This window comes from Anthonomus grandis, chromosome 16 (assembly GCF_022605725.1).
Source record: "Anthonomus grandis grandis chromosome 16, icAntGran1.3, whole genome shotgun sequence".
NCBI classification, from domain to species: Eukaryota; Metazoa; Arthropoda; class Insecta; order Coleoptera; family Curculionidae; genus Anthonomus; species Anthonomus grandis.
The window spans coordinates 8,485,114-8,505,619 of record NC_065561.1 but is presented as its reverse complement, the minus strand read 5'-3'; the positions used below and the strand labels follow the sequence as shown (position 1 = coordinate 8,505,619).

Sequence of the window (20,506 nt, the reverse complement as noted above, 5' to 3'; positions counted from 1 at the left end):
TAGTAAGAGATTCTCAAAAAAAAAAGGGACGAAGGAGAAAATTCTAAAGAAGTCAATTTAGCGCACAGAAGTTTTTGATTAATAAATAGAAAAAGTTTTCCGGATATTTATAGTTAGTGGTCCTCCTCCATCTCTTAATTATGTCATTTTATCAATTATTCAATGAATTATTTTCTTTAGAGAATTGTTCTTTAAAGATCTATTAGGACCTTTCATATACGAATGATTGTTAATAGAACTGCGTCCCCACATTATACTTCCATACATCTAATTCCACAACTAACTGACCGCCGCTAAATTTAGTTGACATTAAACGCAGATCACTTTTTGGCAATCACAAAAAGTGTGTCAATTGTCCATCAATTAATAATAGCCAGAGATCGACTCGTATCAGTTACGAATGAATTAAGGCGCGATGACTCAATAATTTTGGTGAAGTGTTGAAAGAGTGGAAAATTAAGAAAATGACATGGCGATCGAGCTGAAATTTTCAAAACCAGACGCCGGTTCCCATTGGGGATTTCGGTTGGTGGGGGGAGCCGATTTTAACGAACCCTTAGTGGTTGTTAAGGTACCTTTTTTTTTTAAGAGTCGTCCTGTACTGGAAAAATCTGCTTATGATATTTTTTATAACGTAACAAGGAAGGGATATGTTATAATGTTTTAGGTAGATAAAAATAGCTTTGCTGAAAATGCAGGCTTGATGGTGGGCGATGTCGTAGTTCGAGTAAACGACACCCCCACAGCGGGATTAACCCATGCCGTTGCCCATGATTTAATTTTTGATGCAGGAAATGAGTTTATAGTGGCTATACGAAGGTAATTATACTTATATAATATTTAATAACATTATAATTAATATATAATATTGTTATGAAACTTTTGCCTTCTTAAGTTTTAGTAATTTCGCACATAAGTATCAGATTTTATTTTATCGATTTCTGAATAAATGTTAAGGCGTTTTTGTGTCAAATAATATTTTAGATTTCTTATTTACCTATTTTACATCTTAAATATATTTAAGCATCCGATCTTGAAACCCAATCTGCCGTAGCTAGCTAAAATTGCTGTTATTAATAGATTTGACTTTCTTGCCCTTTCTTAAGTAAATATCAACTTCAAACTCTATGTTAGCTTCCAGACATTTGAGTAAATACGAATATATATTTGCCTTTTTGCTACTCTTTTTACCTCCTTTTCACTCTTATATGAACATCATCTTGGTTTTATCTTTTTTATAAACTGAATTTTATTAAACGTTTTGTTTAATCATTTATCCTCATAATTGTTGAACACAAATTGTTTAAAACAAAAGTCAAGCAAAATTTTTACTTAACTTAATATATACAAGGAATCACTCAAGAATAGCCTTGGATGGTATTTAAAAACTTATTTGTTTTTACTTGCAAAAATAAGCAAAAATTTTCAGAGAGTAACTAAAAACTAAATGCAATTTTGAAATTCTAAAAATACAAAAATACAATAAAAAAATAATGCTACTGTGAAAAAAATTTATTAATATATAGGAAATTAATATTTCTAATAATTTTATAATAATTTATTAATATAAAGGAATTATGAATATATTGGAAATTTTTTTTTGTTGTCTATTAATTTACGATTACCATTAACTGGAAATTTCCGCTCATTATCTGAAAAGATTTTCCCGTCGTGTCAACAGATAAAAAGAAATCAAGCTTCTTCAGGGCTATGGTAGTAGTTGAATAAAAATTATGTGTATGTGTGTGTTTTTTAAGTTTTCTTGATTATTCTATAACATTCAATTATTAACAAAAAAGAGTGCTGAATAGCATGGTCGAATAAGTAAAGCGGTGTATAAGTAAAAAGCTGGCTTTGATGTTACACGGACGTAACTTTTGACTGTTCTGTTGAAAATGGCGCTTAGAATATTATATAAATCTTTTGGATATAAGCTACATTAAAACATGAAATGTGATCATAGTATCATTTACACTAATTATAGGTTTTGGACTTCCGATATAATACTTTTAAAACAAAATAAATACTTTCACTTTTGTTTTCTTCATATAATGCAATCATTAAATAAATGTGCCTGTCTTGACTAGAATTTTTTAATTAATGTCGTGTTTCTAAAGTACTGCAATAAATAAGGAGTTTTTTTTGAGTTGCGAGAAATGTCAATGTTGGTATGGTTGCGAGGATTTAAGTGAGGTTTAGTTTGAGCCTTTTGATGTAACCGTAATTCGAGCATATCCATAGGTTTGGCAAAGTCCTGTTTATGACACTTTATCTGAAAGTGAATCTAGAAAGAAAAATCCGATAGGTCCGATGTTTAGAAAGCTATTTAATTGGACTTTTTTATTCTGTCTTTTTTTTAGTTACATTCGTAGGTTCTTGCCATTCTATTAACTACTGTTTTTTGGATAAATTCAAACAGAAATTATACTCAGCACTGAAGCAAATACTTATGTGCCGAGGTTCTGCAGTAATTCTAGGTGGCGTAATTTCATAACATTCAATTCTTCTGTCGAGATCATCTTCACCAACTTCCTAAAAAAAATTCTAATTATAATGTAAATGTATGTAATTTACGTGCTTTTCCTATAGATTTGTGGGCTGATCCGGCTGGTGTAGCTCCCTAACAAGTCGATAGTAGTTATCTTATCTTGCATAATTAGTCTAAGTATCTCATATCCCTATCCTCTCATTATTTATGTCGATTCATATATTATGTCCTAGATATTTTAACTTTCTTGCTTATATGATATTTAATTGCTTCATATTCTTTACCCATTTCGCGATGTATTTCCATGTTTGTTGACTAGTTTCTTTATCTTTCTGTCCATGATATCGTGAGCATTCTTCTATAACACCACATTTTGAACGACTGCAGTTTATTTAGGTGTTCTGGTTTAAGTGTGTAGCTTTCCGGTCTATAATATAGTATTGAAAATAAATAGCACTTTAACGTTCTCACTCTTTATTTATTTATTATAAATTCAGGTTGCATACAGTACACAAGTACCAAAAAAGCATCCACTATGCATATTTAATAAACTTACAACAGGTTTAATAAAAATTCTTTTGCAACTACATTCATAGTATCATATACAGATACTAAAAATTATTGATAAGAACGTAATCTAGAATACTATGATATTATCATATAACTATGATAGATTAAAAGATTGGAGTTGAATAAACAAACATAAAATTAAAAGAACTCATCCATTATCTCAAAGAGACCTACGTAACTAGAAAAAATATGAAAACTCTAAGTCTCAGTCTCAAAATATCTTTTTATGTATTAATCAGGTAACATGTTTCTGTTCCATGTTGGTTCGATGAAAATCGGCTGCAAACAAGTCCATGGCCCTTGCATTTTGTCTTGGTATACGTATATTAATATTAGATAGGAAAGAGTGAGAATCGACATGACTTAATTATTTTATAAAGCACAAAGACGTCGGTGACATTTGTTCTGTTTTTACGAGTTCAAAAATTAAATTTAGATCGTATTGTGGAATAATTATGGTTATTTATTGGTGTATTTATTTTAAAACGTATAGGTACTTCAGAAACCGGTTTTGTACCCGCTCTAAGCGCACAATATCTACCTTGTACTTTGGATTTCAAATTACCGAGACAAATGAAAGTTTATTGAGAACAAAGGCTTTATACCTTGCTCTATACGTTAAGTTGCTCTTGGAATGCTTTTAGATCTAAGCAAAGCGTACGATTGTTTGAATAGGAACCTCTCAATAAAAAAATTAGAGAAATATGGCATAAGGGGAAATGTAATAGAGTAGTTTAGGTCCTACATTAATAACAGAAATAGTAAAAATATCAAAGGATGGGAAAACAGGTTATTCTAAATGTGTATTTAATGATATAGAAATTGCACAAGGCAGCATACTTGGTCCGGTATTATTCATAATATTTATTAATGATCTTGATCTCCTAATAAATCACCTAGCCAAAAGATTATTAAATATGCTAATGACACTAACATTATTATTACTGGTAAATTATTGAAAGATTTATTAAATAAAACAGAAGAATTCTTTGAAGAAGAATTACATACTGGTTTAATATAAAGAGTTTAATTTTAAATAAAGAAAAAACAAATATTATAATGTTTCGAACAAAACAATGTAACATACAAATGCCTTTGCAAATGTAATTTAGCAATAAAGATTTAAATGTAAACGAAAATACCAAGATGTTAGGTTTATATATCAATGAACACCTTAACTGGTCATACCATATAAAACAGCTAATAAGAAAGTTAAATTCTATTTGTTATGGTATTAGAATAGTTGGAAAATACATGAATGAAAAATCCTTAAGAATTCTGTACTACGCTAACTTTGAATCTATTGTTAAATATAGTATAATTTTTTGGGGAAAAGATGTTACAAAATGTTTTTATTGTTTAAAAAAGGTTGATAAGAATTATAAAAAAATGGGTTTTCTTCAAAGTTGTAGGTCAGTCTTTAGAGATTTGGGTATTATGACCGTATACGCCTTATATATATTTGAATGTTTAATATTTCTTTTCAAAAACAAACATCTTTTCTAAACAAAAACTGAGTATAAATATAACACAAAGACATTAAAATTTAGGTATCCAGTTAATAAACTTTCACTAACAGAAAAATCTCCACATTATGCATGTATAAAACTATTTAACTCCCTACCAGAACACATAAAAAGAATTGTATCAGTTGGAAAGTTTAAGGCTGCAATTAAGGATTTGTTAGTAAAGCTGGAACCCTACTCTTTAAGAGACTATTGTACCTAATCCTAATGCATGTTTTTGTTAACAATATTTCATTTCATGTACAGTGTTTCTAATTGTTATGTGATTTGAAATAAAGATATTATTGTTATTATTATTATTATTATTATTATTATTATTATTATTATTATTATTATTATTATTATTATACAAAGAGATAATTGATCTAGAGTTCTTAAATTCCATTGAGTTTTTTTTTAATAAAACCAGCCATTCTATTTGATTCGCTTATCACCTTTTTAATGTGTGCTTTAAAAGTCCATTTTTTATCCAGGATTACTTCAAAATCTCTGATTTCTACGACTCTTTTCAAATTACTGTTATTTGTATAGTAGGTCGATATTGTTTTAATAATAATAATGTTTTAATCATGCATCAATGTATCAGAGATAAGTTTAATTAATTATAATTAAACTTATATCAGAGATAAGTTTAATTAATTATAATTAAACTTATCTCTGATGATATCGATGGTGAGTTTTTTTAGATTTGTAAAGATCTTGTCAAGTATTGCGAATAAGTCCTTTCCTTATAGACCCATCAAAATTAAGCATAATGAGCCCTGGTCCACTAAAGGCTTACGTGTGTCTGCAAGGAACATGCGCTCTTTATCATACCTAAAAACATTTTCGGACAGCATATTTTTTCATAATTATGTAAGGCTATACAGGAAATTGTAACGAAAAGCAATAAAAGCCGCAAAAGATATTTATTATATTAACCGGCTGGCTAATTCTGGTAACGTTGCTAAAGAAACATGGTCTATTGTTAACGAATTAAGAAATAAGCCTTCTTCGACTAGCACTATCCCCTCTTCACCTGAGAATTTTAACGATTACTTTAAAAACGTGGTTAAAAACCTAATGACTACTATAACATCTTCTCATGATCCAGTTTCATATCTCTCTAATGAAAACTTACATAACTTCTTTTTTACCCGTGTACTAATAACGGAGCTTCAAAGTACATTAAATAAATTAAGAAACAAATTATCATCTGGTACAGATGGCCTGACTCTAAAAATGTTCTCAAATCTGCCTGATAACACCTTAAACCATCTGATAAACCTAATTAACAAATCATTTCAAAATGGGGCCTTTCCTAACTGCCTTAAGACTGCAATAATTATTCCTTTACATAAAGGAGGAGATAAAGAGCAAGCTTCAAATAAATATAACATAATTAATAACTTTAATAACTCCCCATCAATTTGGCTTCTTGAGTAATAAATGCACTAATGATGCTATGTTCTCCCTTTTTAACAGTGTTTACTCCAGTATAAACAATCATCATTCAACAGCAACTATTTTCTGTGATTTCTCCAAGGCTTTTGATTGTGTAAACCACACTATCTTGATCAACAAATTACAGCACTATGGGTTCAGAGGAACGCCTCTCCAATGGTTTAAGTCCTATCTTAGCTACAGAAGTCAGCTTGTAAAGGTTGAAACGACCATGTCTTCTAGCAGACCAATAGAATGTGGGGTACCTCAAGGTTCAGTTCTGGGCCCAATTCTGTTTCTGCTGATTATTAATGATATGGCTCATCTTAACATTAGCGGCAAAATCTGTCTCTTCGCCGATGATACTAGCTTTACATGGAGCAATCCGGATGTTGCGGCACTTCATGCAACTATTGCTAAAAACCTTATCAACATTAAATCGTGGTGCGATTCGAATCTTATCTGCTTAAACATCTCAATAACTAAAGTCTTATCTTATAAAGGTACTATCCAACCCTTTGTTCTTAGCAACACCAGCTTGGACGTTATTGAATCTGTGAAATTTTTGGGACTTATTGTTGACAGCTCTTTGAAGTGGGAATTACATATCGATGTTTTATCTAAAAAATTAAGTTCAGCTTATTTTGCCATAAGATCAGTTTCCAGAGAATTAAATCTTTTGTCATCAAGAATGTATTATTATGCCCTTTTTGAGTCCCATCTTCGTTACGCTCTTCCATTCTGGGGCACATGCTGTGTGACTCAGTTTGAGCGCATTTTTAAACTACAAAAGAGAGTGGTTCGCTATTTACTAGGACTTGATAGTCGAGCTCACTGCCAAGAAATGTTTAAAAGATTTAAAATATTAACTATTCCATCTTTATTCATTCTTGAATCTATTTGCTTGGTTCGCAAGCATATATCAGAAATTCCTAATAGACCATCTCGCAATTATCCACTTCGAAACGCAGAGCATGATCTTTATGTGCCAATCCCAAGGTTAGAATTAATAAAAAGCTTTATTCTTTACGGAGCTAAAAAAATGCATAATCATCTGCCTTTGGAAATTAAATCATTGACTTTTTTTCCTCGATTTCGCAATGCTTTGAAATCATATTTACTGGAAAGAGCTTTATATGCAGTAGATGATTTTTTTTTAATATTATTTTTTGAGTATCATGCACGCACTGGCTAATTATTAAATTCTTTACGATGTAGAATAGCAATATTTTGCTAAATTTCTATCAAATTTTTTATGACTTTTTAAACATTGTATTAATGTTTTTGACTGTTTTTGTTACTTTTTTTTACTTTTTTTATTTTACTTTCTTGTTACTATTTTTTTTACTGTCCTATTTTCTTACTTTTTACATTTAGTATAAGAAATTTGACCAGGTACATTTATGTCTTTTGTACCCAGTTTTGTACATATTTATTTAGTACTTGTATTTTGATTTCTATATTTGTGTGTTTTGCTTTTTATGTATAGCTTTGTCTCAATTTTTTAAAAAAATAAAGCATATTTGATTTGATTTGATAATGTTCTTAGTAAAACTAATACAAAAACCCTTTACGGAATTTAAAAAGAATCGATTTTTCTGGCAGGAATGCTCCAAGCGCGAGAGGTCTTGCTGGATTTTAATGAAGTCATCCAGGGTCTCGATGTTTAAGTATATTTTCAGATCATCTCCAAAAAGTAGTATTTTACAGGATTTAAAACATTTAAAACGTTTTTATAATATTAATATTAATTATAAACAATAATGAAATCAGATAACTGCCTTGTGGCACACTTGATGGTATTTCAAATTATTAAGATTTATGGCTATTAATTGTTACTCTACTTATATTATAGAAACAAGATAATCTGATGATAGCAGGAATGAATCTCAAGTAAGGCCAACTAAGATCAATTCGGTTTACAATCTTATTAAATACTAAGCAGATTCTATACACTGGTGATGATTGATTCAAGCTAATACGAGGTTGTAGTAGGTAATAAATTGCTCTGTCTAGCAGAAATTCTTAGGATATTAATATTAATTCTGCTTAACAAAGGATACACAGTGACTGTGAAAGTGAAATCTTTGTAGTGGTTCACTCTCTGACTCTCTTGGGGAATAAACTAGGTCCTCTTCAAATGCCAGTACTTTCGTCTCAAAATTTCGTCTGCACATTCTCTGATATATAGGTGACCAAATAACAGAGCTAAACTCCAGTCTACTCCCAACTAAAGAGTTAAACAAAGCTGTTTAATCTCTGGACATTGTTAAAAGATTTACACTTTCGCATAATAAAATGCACCGAAAACTACCGGCTCGATATGCTCAGCGAAAGAAAGTTGATCACTAATTAATACCTCAAAATCTCGTTCACTGGGCGTTCTGGTCGGAATGGAATCACCAACATGATAATCGTATTTTATGGGATATCTCCTCCAACTAATAGACATTACCAAATACTTGTCGACATTCAACAACATCGATTTCTTCAAGCCTTTGAATGAATATTTTAGGATCAATTTTATCAAATACTTTACTAAAGTCTGTGTATAACGCATCCACTTGACCTTTATTATCTATTATGAAAAACATAATCAATTTGTTTCAAGAGATCTTTTTGGATAAATACCGTGTTGTTCTTGAATAATTTTGTGTTTAATACTCGGAAAAATAGTGTCGTACACAATTCTTTCCAACATTTTACCAAAAATGTATAATCTACTAGTAGGCCGATAGTTTGACACGTCCTCTCTATTACCATTTTTAAAAATTGGCGAGATTTCGCTTAATTTCCATTTTGAGGGGAAAATTCCTGATCTCAACGAGTTGTTAAATTTAATGCCAAGTAGCTTGACCAAATTACGTGCACAATTTTTCAACAAAATAAGTGGTATATTATCTGTATAGTTCTATTGTGACGTCTCTGTAACAAAGGATTGTTTAAAAAACGCATTTCTTGCTGTTTCCATGTTTCTATTCTAGTTTTTATTTCTGTTAAGTCCCGGCTCATGAGGAGGGATTTGGGACCTCGCTCCCCCAAGAATGTTTACATCTTTAGACAACATACAATAATTAATTTTTTTAAATTTGAAATATATTTTTTTAAATACCTCTACTTAAATATTTCTATGCATATTAGGGTAAAGGCGGGCAAAATGGGGTAGTTTGTCTCCAAATAAAGATAACTTTAGTATTAATTGACACAGAAACTTTAATTAACGAAAAAATAATTTCTACATATCATGCCTAAATTATAAGAGCTTAAAATAAAATAAAAAATATACAAGTTTTTTGTTACAGTAATTTTAGCAAAACAATGCTAATTGCCCTGTTTCCCAAAATGGGATTGGACCTTACTTGCATAACTCACAATCTAAAACGGTTATCTTCGTCTTCAAATCCTGCGCATGAGTTATGGGCCCAGTGGTGACACATTCAGCATGCTATCCATCCTTCCGTTGACGAAGAGTAAAAATCTCCACAGTAAAGGCACTCCGCATCACTAACTTCACTGTCACTTGAATTTTTGTTGTTTTGTATATTTGAATTCTTGTCATTATTTTTCAGAATAGTGGAAGCTTTAGTAATTTTTTTCTTTTTTGGTGATGGTGCAAGGTTTTTCTTCACAAGAGTGAGTTTTCCCTTTAGATTTTTTATTCTTTTTTTGCTCAGCTTCCTCTAGCTCGTTTTTGTAAGGCGAATACGATAAAATAGCAGTCTTTCCTCTTTTACGAGAAACTCTTTTCTCAGTTTGTTTTATTTTAGGGATTGGAATTATACCCTCAGGACTAACAATCTTAAAGCTTACCTCTGAATCTTTTGATGTACCTGGTTTGGAAATATCAATTGGTTTTGGAGTTTTTTCTCTAACTAAATTAATTTCCGATGTGTTTCATTCATAGTTTCACTATTATTGTTTTTAGGTGATAAGTTTTTATTTTGTTCAATATTTGTTGTTTCGGAAGGCAAAAAGTCTGCATCAGTGAAAACATCCTTATTAGCTGGCCAAACTCCAGTTTTTAAAAATCCATTCATGGCGGTAAGCGGTGTAGCTGCTCTGAGGTAAGCTACACAAAATAATTTAGTTATTTGTTGTAAGGTTACACGACCAGGATTAGCTCTAAGCTATTTGCGTACTTCTTCAGCGTAATAGGTACTTTGTTTTCATTGTTTTTATTGGTTTCATTAAAGGTACATCTAGGGCTTGTAGCGGATGGGTGCAATGAGGAGGGTAGCAGATCAAAATAACTCCATGTTCCCTGGCGTAATTAATAACTTCCAGGTTTTTTGTGTGGGATGAATGTCCATCCAAAAGAAGCAGAATTATTCGGTCTTTTGAGGGCTTGGCAAATTCAACAAATTTTTTGAACCAAATAAAGAATAAATTTTTATCCATCGACCCACTCTCATTTAGCTCTACCCAACCGCCAGGAACAATTCCATCCATGAAAGCTTGTTGCATTTTTTTCTCTACCAAATACAAACATGGCAGGCATGCATGTTCCTGAAGCCGAAAAGCATATTTTAACAGTGACGGTCTCACCCCTATCTCCTGACATCAGGGCTCCGACTTGTCTTTTCCCTTTAGTAGCAATAATTTTAGACATTCCCTTTAGATTAACTGACACTCCAGTTTCGTCCACATTATAGATTTTATCGGCAAAAGTGATGTTCTTTATTAAGCGGATGATCAAGTTCATTGAGCTCAGCTAATTGAAATGCTAAACGCCTGCATTCAGTCATCGTTAATCCAAACAATCATTCAACAACAACAAAACAATCTTTTTTCCATGTGCATTAAATAATTTTCAAGGTCTTGTTCCTGTTCAGGAGTGAATATTGCCTTAAATCGTCCCAAAAATTATAAATAATATTATTGATTTTTGTATATGGGATTGAATTATACTTTATATTTGACAAACTTTTAGAAGCATAATTTTTATAGTGTGAAGGAGTCATTTGCAATATTTTAAACTTCATTTTTCGTTGAGGTAATTTCGTTAACAATCTTATTAAAGAGAGTAGACTATGAATATCCAAATAACGCAAATGTTTTTCAATAACACTATGTGCGCAATCAACCTCCTGAAGAGTACTGTGACCTGGCTGGGAGAACTTCTGTTCTATTTCAATTACGTTATTAGAATTGTACAAAAAATGTTGTAAAGCATAGGACATTATGGAATTTTTATTCTGAGGGACGCAACTATCCGACCATAAAATTATTTTTTGTATACCTTTGTTATCGATTGTTGAGTCAGAATTCGAATTAAGGCGTTGGCCAAATCTACACCTCCACGGCCAGTCATACCCTCATTCCACACACTACAATATACTGTATTGTTTAAGTTACAATATGCTGTCAAATTAGAACAATTAAGTTTTCTTTTATAAAAGTGTGATGAAACATTTGATTTTGGAAGAGAAAAAACATTTTCTAGATCAAAAGTAACAACTGCGGTATATTTATCTTTGATTTGTCTATCTTTCCTTTTTCATTTCTAGCCAATTTTTTTTATTTACATGGGTTTCATATTCTTGGATTTCTCCGTCCAAAGGGTTGACCTTTATCTTTCTTTGGTTTATGAAACGCAATGTTAAACTCGTAATTAAAAATACGGGAATAAATATTAAATTTAACGGGATTGTTAACGGTCAGACAATAAAGATTGTAAATTTAAGACAAATTTAAATTAGTCTCTAAATATTCTTTTTCTGAGTTAGCTCGGCAGTAATGTGAACTGACTTTGGGAAATGAACGTATATGAGCTCTGACCTCTTCTTTTTGAGCATCTGGTATAACTTTTTTTTGATTTTTACCCTTTAATGGTGGTCTTGGTAATCCGGTTTCCGCATTATTAACTTTAGAAATATAATAATAGATCCTTTGTGAGCTAATATTCAAGGTACCTAAAAAAAAAATCTTTACACACACGAGTTATTTTTCCCCCCACTTGAAGAAAATATTCAAAGGAATAAGTTTTTCTATTACTTTGACCGCGCTTTCGAGCTTTTAGATTTCTAGTAACATATTTGCTTTAAAAATGACTTTTTTTAGTATCTGACAGTTTCCAAAAAGATTCATGAATAAGTTTTCTATCATCAATGGTAAAATTCGAAGAACAATTAAATTTACAATTTCGTCGCTTACAACTTTATTTTACAATTTTTTGCAGATGAATTTTTCCCTTAATATTCCCTTCCTCACCTGCTTCTCGCTTCTTTTTTCGTACATTTATCGCCCAAGTGTCAGGGTTGCGAGACCTCTTTCTTGTAATTTTTGGCTTAGTTTGGGCTGGGTTAAGAGGACACACGTTTTCAATGTTCATATTATTTTCTTGAGGTTCGAGTTGCTTTTCTTGATTATATTCAGTTGTTGGTCTCCATCATGATGTGATGAAGTTGCATAGATAATCGTTCCGTCTTTAAATTCAATATCAAATTCATCAATATTAAAATTTTCGGCAGCAATATTTGTGCTATATATTAAATATAAATATTTCAACCTAAAATTAATGTTTGTTTAATCTAACTTATAAAATAAGACGATCCAACAACCTGTCAAAACAAAAAATCAATATGGTCAAAACCTGAACAAGTGGTTTGGATTACCTAATAGATAACTTTACTCTAATTAATTAATTAAATACATTTTTAAATACATAATATAAAATACAAACAATTTAATAAAATACATTTAAAAAATAATCAATTTTATAAATAAAAAATAAATCATAATGTTTCAATTTTTTAACAGTGTTTTATAAAATTATTAGAAATAATGTGAGGTTATGTTCATTTAACTATGCGAGCCAAATAAGTTTATTTTCCTTTGAAAAAAGAATAGTTCTAGATGAACTGTACTTGACACCTGAACACCCGAGAGTGTTTGGGGAAAGATCTGGACATGGTAAACTAAAACGGCTGCTAAAATTACTCATAATAAATTGTTTTTGCGTATAATAATAAGCCGGTAAACACTGTAACGATCTATTCAATATACCATTTATAGGTTGAAGTAATCTTTACGGACTGTGCGTATAACGCCTCTCATTGGTCAAAATGGAGATCAATATGCGTTATACGGTAGCGTGGAGATAGCACAAGCATTAAACTATCGGACATAGAATAATCCAATAGTATCTTAAATATGTTTATAGCGGGATATAGAGTAGTTTATTTCCTTATTGGGTAGCATATAGCTTCAAATGTTCTGGATATAGAACAAACCAATTCTCGGGTGACGAATTCTTTTAGAAAATCAAATCTTTACAGTCATCTACTTTCCTACTCTTATGTTGAGACTCGACATTCTTCAAGTACTGATATGCACTTTATGCAAATAATTCTTTATTCCCTTAACTATTCAAGTAGAGAATAAAGTGTTGCATGGTCGGCTAGTATGTTGGAGCAATTGTTTTTTTAATTCAAGATCATCCGAGGAGATTTTTGGGTTGATTCCGATATTTTAGACGGCAATCTTCATTCTTTTAACATATTCGATATTATTTTCAAGATATCAAGGCTTTGCTACGTTTTCTTGTTGCCTTGATAAGGAATAATAGCACCGCCGACATAACGAAAAATAGGTTGATAATAGCATAGCCGACTTTACTCAAGCCGCGAAATAACAGTTGGAAACGTCGCACCACGTGGGAGATTCGGATCCATTTTGGTGGATCCGTTTACGCTTTGAAAGCGCGGCTCTGCCGAGATGGATGTTCAATTTTGATTAGGCACCGTTAATAGTTTTATTTAAGTCAGAATTTGGTGACACATCAAAGCTAGAAGAAAGATACTGTAGGTGTCTCTTGGTGGGGAGTTTAAAATAATCTCTAAGCAATTCATATGCGCAAGGGGATATAATATATAACATAAAAAATATTTCTATAGTTGATGGGCAATAACGTTTTTGCTTTAAAATAAGTAAAGTTATATCTATTAAAAGTTCTCTATTAAAAGTATTACTCGATTATAAATGTCACTATCTTTTTCATCTTCTAAGGTGTGTTAATCAGAACTTTCCAATAAATTTAACGCCTGTTTTAAGAAATCTGAATTTTGATTAATGCAGTCATGAAACAATAACAATAATCAGAAGACTTAAACCTAGTTAATAGATGTTTAAGTTGAGACCACCTTTAATTTAAATTCGAAAAGTAAAATCCATTTTAGGCCATTTTGGGACAATTCATTCTTTTTTAAAAATACTTTAACATGTAGGTCGCTATCTACTGATATTTCATTAATAATATTTATACAAGCATCATTCAAGTTTAAAGTAGAGAAATATAGTTTTGTATCCCCAACAATTTTTACATTCCACAGGTCAGATATTAGAATTTTTTGGGAATAATTTATCATAAGATCTTGAAAATTTGTTATGAAATCAAGTTGAGTATGAAGAGGCACTGTTATAATTAAATATGCAGGTAAATTTGGAAAAATTTAACTCTAATCTTAGTGAGTGTGCCATCAGGTAAAAGATAATCATCTTCACGGATAATATCATTCGGGTCAAAATGCTTGGCACAAACCACAGAATATCGAGCCCAATTATCTCTAGGCAAAGTTTACTGAATAAAATATTTAGTAAGTATTTTATTCAGTAAACTTTGCTCTAGGTATAGCTTTTAGTAATTTAATTTTAAGTTGTTCATCTTTGAGGAAGCCAAAAACAAGGCAGAAATACTTGCCACCCCTGCTTTTAAACTACTTTCGTAATTAGATTTACATCCGGGAACACAGAAGGGGCTTGGCATGTTTCAAAAGGAAAAAAAAATGAATTCCTATATGAAGGGTCAGGGGCGCAGCAAAAAGCAGGTAAGTCAATTGTTCACGAAACTGAGAAAAAAATGTTAAAAACGGTACAAAATCAGTATGAGAGCTTATCAAAATACTCTTTATAAAAATAACTACAGTATTATGTTCTAAGAAAGTAAAAAGCGAGTTTCCATGATGTCGGTTGTATCCAGATTGATCCAGACCTGAAAAAAAAAACACATTAATGTAAGGTGATTGTAATAAATTACATTTTAATTTGCATTTAATTAGTCATGGGATAGATTGAGAAAGAACTTGACAGCAGAGGGACTACAAAACTTCATTAAACTTTGCAAATCGTTGAATTTGGCTCTGGAAATTGGCAGGAGGCCTAAAAAAATAAGATTTTGTTAAGACTAAGTGTTTATATTCCTTTTGTCTTCTTTATTAGATTTAAAGATTTATAATCTATATAAATCCATATTTCTTTAATATGTTGTATTTACCACCTTTGTACATATTTTGGTGAATCATGCCTTGGCGCTGCGCCGCTAGATGGCTAATATTTATTTTACCGTGTGGTATGACAGTCCACAGGCGGCCATGATGTGGGGAGGGAGCTGTGTGTCTTGAGAAATAAAACAAACGTGTTTTGGAGATTCCTGAGTTTTTTTGAGTCTGAGTATTCTAAACACTAAGTAATATTTATTTATCTAGCTAGTTTGAAAAGTAATATTTTTTCACGCGATTCTTGTAAAAAAATATAATATTTAATAGAACATACCATTGTAAGCTGGAGAGGGAAGCTCAAACAACCCCTTTGGCAATAATTGACTATGCCGCGGTGCTCTAATAATGCCTGTCAGCATTTCTCCAAAGTACGTCGTGCGATATTGTAACAAACGACTAGATGTAACAAACGCTAGAAGAAGCTTGCTTAAATAACTTTGATAGGCTACGTTTTAAAAGGGCATTTAGCGGCATACTTTGATAGCAACATTGTCTTCCAATTCAATACAATTCTTTTAGTAACTCTGACCACAGTAAAAGGGGATGGTTTTGATCGTGATAATTTCACCATTTCTTCGAAATCTTTTGGTATTTTTACCACTGATTGGTGCTTTTATGTTCCATAGACCAACATTTTTATCGCACTCCAAGTCCACGTATAAGAAATGTAATTTTAATGTCTGTGAGGCCATGGATGCGCTTGTTCGTTAAGTAATGAATGAATCTAAATATCGTGTAGTTTTTGTTCTGCCCTCCTGCAGAATCAAATAAAATTTCCAATTCCTGAACTTCGTCATCCAAATAGTTTATAATAAAATGAAAAAGGAATGAGGCCACTTCGTTCGGTCCTTTTTTGGCAACACTTTCATCGTACACGTAAAAAATGGACTCACCAATTGCAAGAACGTGGACATTGAAGAGGTACATAGAAAGTTGACGTTTATAATATACATCGTTGGTAGCTATCTGCGGCAGGGAGACATTTTTAGAGAAATCTATGCAAATAGCTTCTTTCTTTTTATTTTTTCTTGCCTGAATTTTGGCTTTCTGCTTATGGTTGTAAAAACATTCCGCCCTCTTCTTATGAAGAATATGTTTGTTGTTAGCTGTTGAATTTGTTGTTTATCAGTTTCCGCAGATAAAGCTTTAACTTTTGCTGTATATTCGTCACAAGTTGCACAAGTGTCCGTGCGGGGATACCCAAAAGAAATATTAAATTTTGTGTTGAAAATCATCCGGTAAGTATCGTAAGATACCACTGCTGCAGGGTGTAATTCTTATATATGTTAAATGCCATTATAATTCTGCTATGTCAGGATTATCAAATGACCGAGTGGTGTGCAAATACAATTGCGCGCACACGAGGCGCGCAACCTACTACGAGGAAGCTACGACGGAAGGCAGTCTTCGAATCGGGTCGGAGAAGTTTAAGTCGTTCTTTTTGAGTTGTTATTATTAAAAGTAATAAAACGGGTGTTTTTATAAACTTTTTGGCTTTGATTTAACATCAGAAGTGGGATTAGATCCTTGTGCAGTTAGTGCGGAGTTTTAGTGAGAGTTAAGACTAAATTTACAAAACAATTCGCGGTAAAGTGTAACCAACATGTCGGAAGAAAATTCCCAAGCCATCAATCTTCCGCAGGAGAATGAGGAAGGTTCAGACCAAGATGTTGCATCACAAAGCAGTATTGGACCAACTGATAAGCTTCCTGAAGTGCAGTGGCAACAAACATTATTAAATTTAATTGCCGCCCAACAACAACAAATTGCCGAGTTAGCGAAACAAACGAAACTGGCAATGATGTCATCGGCACCATCATCGTCAACGCCCAACTTCGTAGCAGATGGATTGAATGCGCAGGCGTCTGCCGTAGTACCCGGCTACACGACATTTAAATTGACCAGCTACGATCCGGATAATAGCGCCTATGGCGTTCATGAGTGGTTAGAGGATGCTACGAAGCTGAAGGACGAGCTGAATGTGAGCGATAATCTAATGATCGCAAAAGCCAGCGAAGCATTAAAAAATCGTGGTAATCGATACTGTTGCGACTGGAGACCCATTCGCCGAACATGGGAAAATTTTTGCGCTGATCTCATCACTGCTTTCCCAGACAAAGAGTCACCTGGCGTTCGGGCATTTAAAGCTGCCACACTAAGAAGCCGTGATTGTGATTCATTGTGTGATTACGGAAACAAGAAAATTCGAAGTATAAACAGATTTTATGAACAGTTACCGTGGAACACAATTTTGAGTATGGTTGAATATGGGTTGGACCACGCAGAAGCACGTGCTGCGCTGCATATTCAGCTACCGCAATCTGACCGAGAAGTCATGACAATCTTTAGTGACTTCGACGCACGCCGGACTACCAAACGGTCCTTTGAAGCTGAAAATTTGCCCAGAAAAAAATTCCGTATAGAGGAAAAGCCTGAAAAGTTTAACAGGGCACTTAAAGGATCCTGTTTTAAATGTGGACGTCAGGGACACCATCAAGATGCTTGCAATAATAAAGAAGAATCGTCAATGCAAATTCAGCATGATATGGCTGGTTCATCTAAAATCCCAACGTGCAGTCATTGCAAAAAAATTGGCCATAGCGAAATAAATTGCTGGTATAAAAATGGAAAACCTAAGAAAACCTTTTTGCTTAAAAAATGACGCCATCTGAATACAACACCAATGGCGACATTATTATGCAAAAACAGTGTGTCTTCTTTTTCTTATCTTATTGATAGTGGTGCCGACGAATCGATAATAAAACATTCAGTGGTAAAAACAATAAACGCGATAATTAAAAAAGACGGTACAGTTCGAGGGTTTTCGGGGTTTGGGGCCCAAACTGTTTATGCTGACGGTGTTTGTAACCTAATAACCGTTTTACCGAATTTGACTTTAGAGATTACGTATGCAATCGTGCCGGATAGTGTTATTCCAGACGGCATTGACCTTATTATTGGATGGGACGTTATGAGTCGACCGTGTTTACAAATTGAGAAAAGTGCTTACGGGCTTGAATTATCACATTGTATTTTACCTAGGGAGTCTAAAATAATGTGTATAAGAAATGTAAACAGTATTCGAATTAATCAGCCTGATTTGGAAGAAAAATTAAAGCTGCAGATCGAGAGTCTTTTACTGCTTTACGGCAATAAAACACCTGATCATATTACTACAGGTGAAATGACAATTAATTTAAAGGACAATAGTTTAGTTGCATACCGTCCAAGAAGATTAGCTTACCAAGAACGATTGCAAGTTAAAAAAATAATTGATGAACTTTTAAGTGCCAATATAATTCGAGAAAGCCGATCAGAATATGCAAGCCCTATAGTTCTAGTGTCAAAAAAGAATGGTGAAGTTAGAATGTGCGTGGATTTACGTGACATCAATAAAAAGGTAGTTAAAGAAAGGTATCCGCTGCCCCATGTTCAAGACCAAATAAATTCTCTTTGCGATGCAAAATTTTTTACTACACTGGATATGAAAGCTGGCTTTTATCAAATGCAAATTGAAGAAAAATCACGGCACATTATGGCTTTCATTACACCAGATGGACACTACGAATTTAATCGAATGCCTTTTGAGTATGTTAACGCACCGGCAATATACCAACGCGCCATCGACAAGGCCCTGGGTAATTTAAAGGAAACTAAGGCCTTTGTGTATATTGATGACGTACTGGTTCCATCAACTAGTATTGAGGAAGGATTACAAAATCTGGAGGAGGTACTTAATGCTTTGTCGAGTTGTGGGTTTGCCTTAAACTATGAAAAGTGTAAATTTTTTGCCAAAGAAACTGAATATCTCGGTGTTATTTTAAGTGCAGGATCAGTGCGTCCTAGTTCACGTAAAATAAATGCTTTAACTGAAGCGCCTATTCCAACAGACGTTAAAAGTGTACGACAATTTCTAGGACTTGCTAGTTACTTTCGCCGATTTATTAAAGGATTTGCAGAGCTAGCTGCTCCTTTAACGGCTTTGTTAAAGAAAAATAGTGTGTTTATATGGTCCCCTGAGTGTGAAAATGCAAGACAATTCATAATAAACAAACTGACCAGTTCGCCTATTTTACGAATTTATAATCCTAGTTTAAATTGCGAGTTGCATACCGATGCTAGTGCCGTGGGACTTGGAGCTGCTCTTTTGCAGAGCGAAAATGGTGTTGTTCGCCCTGTAGCTTACTTTAGTCGCCGTACGACTGATTACGAGGCCCGGTATCATTCGTATAACCTAGAAACGCTCGCGATTGTTGAAGCTGTTGAACACTTTAGAGTGTATTTGTATGGTGTACATTTTACAATATACACTGACTGTAATGCAGTTCGTGCTACCGCTTTAAAGAAAGACTTACATCCTCGTGTTGCACGTTGGTGGGTCAAACTTCAAGACTACGATTTTTCACTAGAATATCGCCCTGGAAAGAAAATGGGACACGTGGATTATTTAAGTCGGAATCCCATAGACGACGAAACTACCCTAAAAGTGTGTGCATTAAAGACCCTTAAGGCCAGTAAAATATCAGAGGTAAGCACTTTACGACAATTTCAGTTAAATGATGCTTTCTGTTCCCAAATATATGATGACCCGAATATTAATACTTATTATACTGTCATAAATAATCTTGTTGTAACTAACACAAAGGCTCCAAAGTGTTATGTACCCGTTGCTGCAAGACTTCTAACAATGCGTCTATACCACGACGAATCGTCACATATAGGGTGGAATAAATGCATTTCTAAGATGCGAGAAGATTTGTTTTGGCCCAAAATGGGCCAATGTTTGAAGAAATACATCAAAAATTGTAGGGCTTGTGTGCTAGGGAAATCTCATACTGGTCGTAGGGCAGGACTGTGGCAACATGGCAATAAACCTGATGATATTTTACACACATGGCACATTGATCATGCCGGTCCATTGATTAAATCAAATGGGTGTACGCAAATTTTAGTAGTAATTGATGCATTTTCAAAGCTGTGCCGTTTAATGCCGATTCCAAAGAAAAACTCAGAAAATTCCATCTGTGCATTAATGTCTATTTTCAATGAACTTGGTACGCCAAAACAAATAATCGCTGACAGAGCAGCTGCATTCACTTCGATCACGTTTCGAAATTTCCTGAGTGAGCAAAATGTTGAATTACATCACATTGCTACAGGTGTTCCTCGTGGCAATGGTCAAGTCGAGCGTGTCATGAGGACAATATTTAATCTAATGAGAGCGA

General features: G+C 33.0%; 1 protein-coding gene across 6 annotated transcripts in view; it reads left to right on the top strand.

Annotated features, from left to right (window-relative positions):
* Positions 1-362: 362 nt before the first annotated feature.
* Positions 363-20,506, top strand: part of LOC126745561 (uncharacterized) — a 34,969-nt gene continuing 14,825 nt past the window's right edge. For 2 of the 6 annotated variants that reach the window (XR_007663586.1, XR_007663587.1), the window contains exons 1-2: positions 363-571; positions 668-819. Coding sequence is in view for 4 of the 6 variants with exons in the window: in XM_050453450.1 (XP_050309407.1) it covers positions 470-571; positions 668-819 (254 nt within the window). In the remaining 2 variants the exon portion in view is untranslated. The remainder of the gene's footprint in view (positions 572-667; positions 820-20,506) is intronic. The other 4 variants (XM_050453450.1, XM_050453448.1, XM_050453449.1 and 1 more) reach the window with 3 other exon arrangements.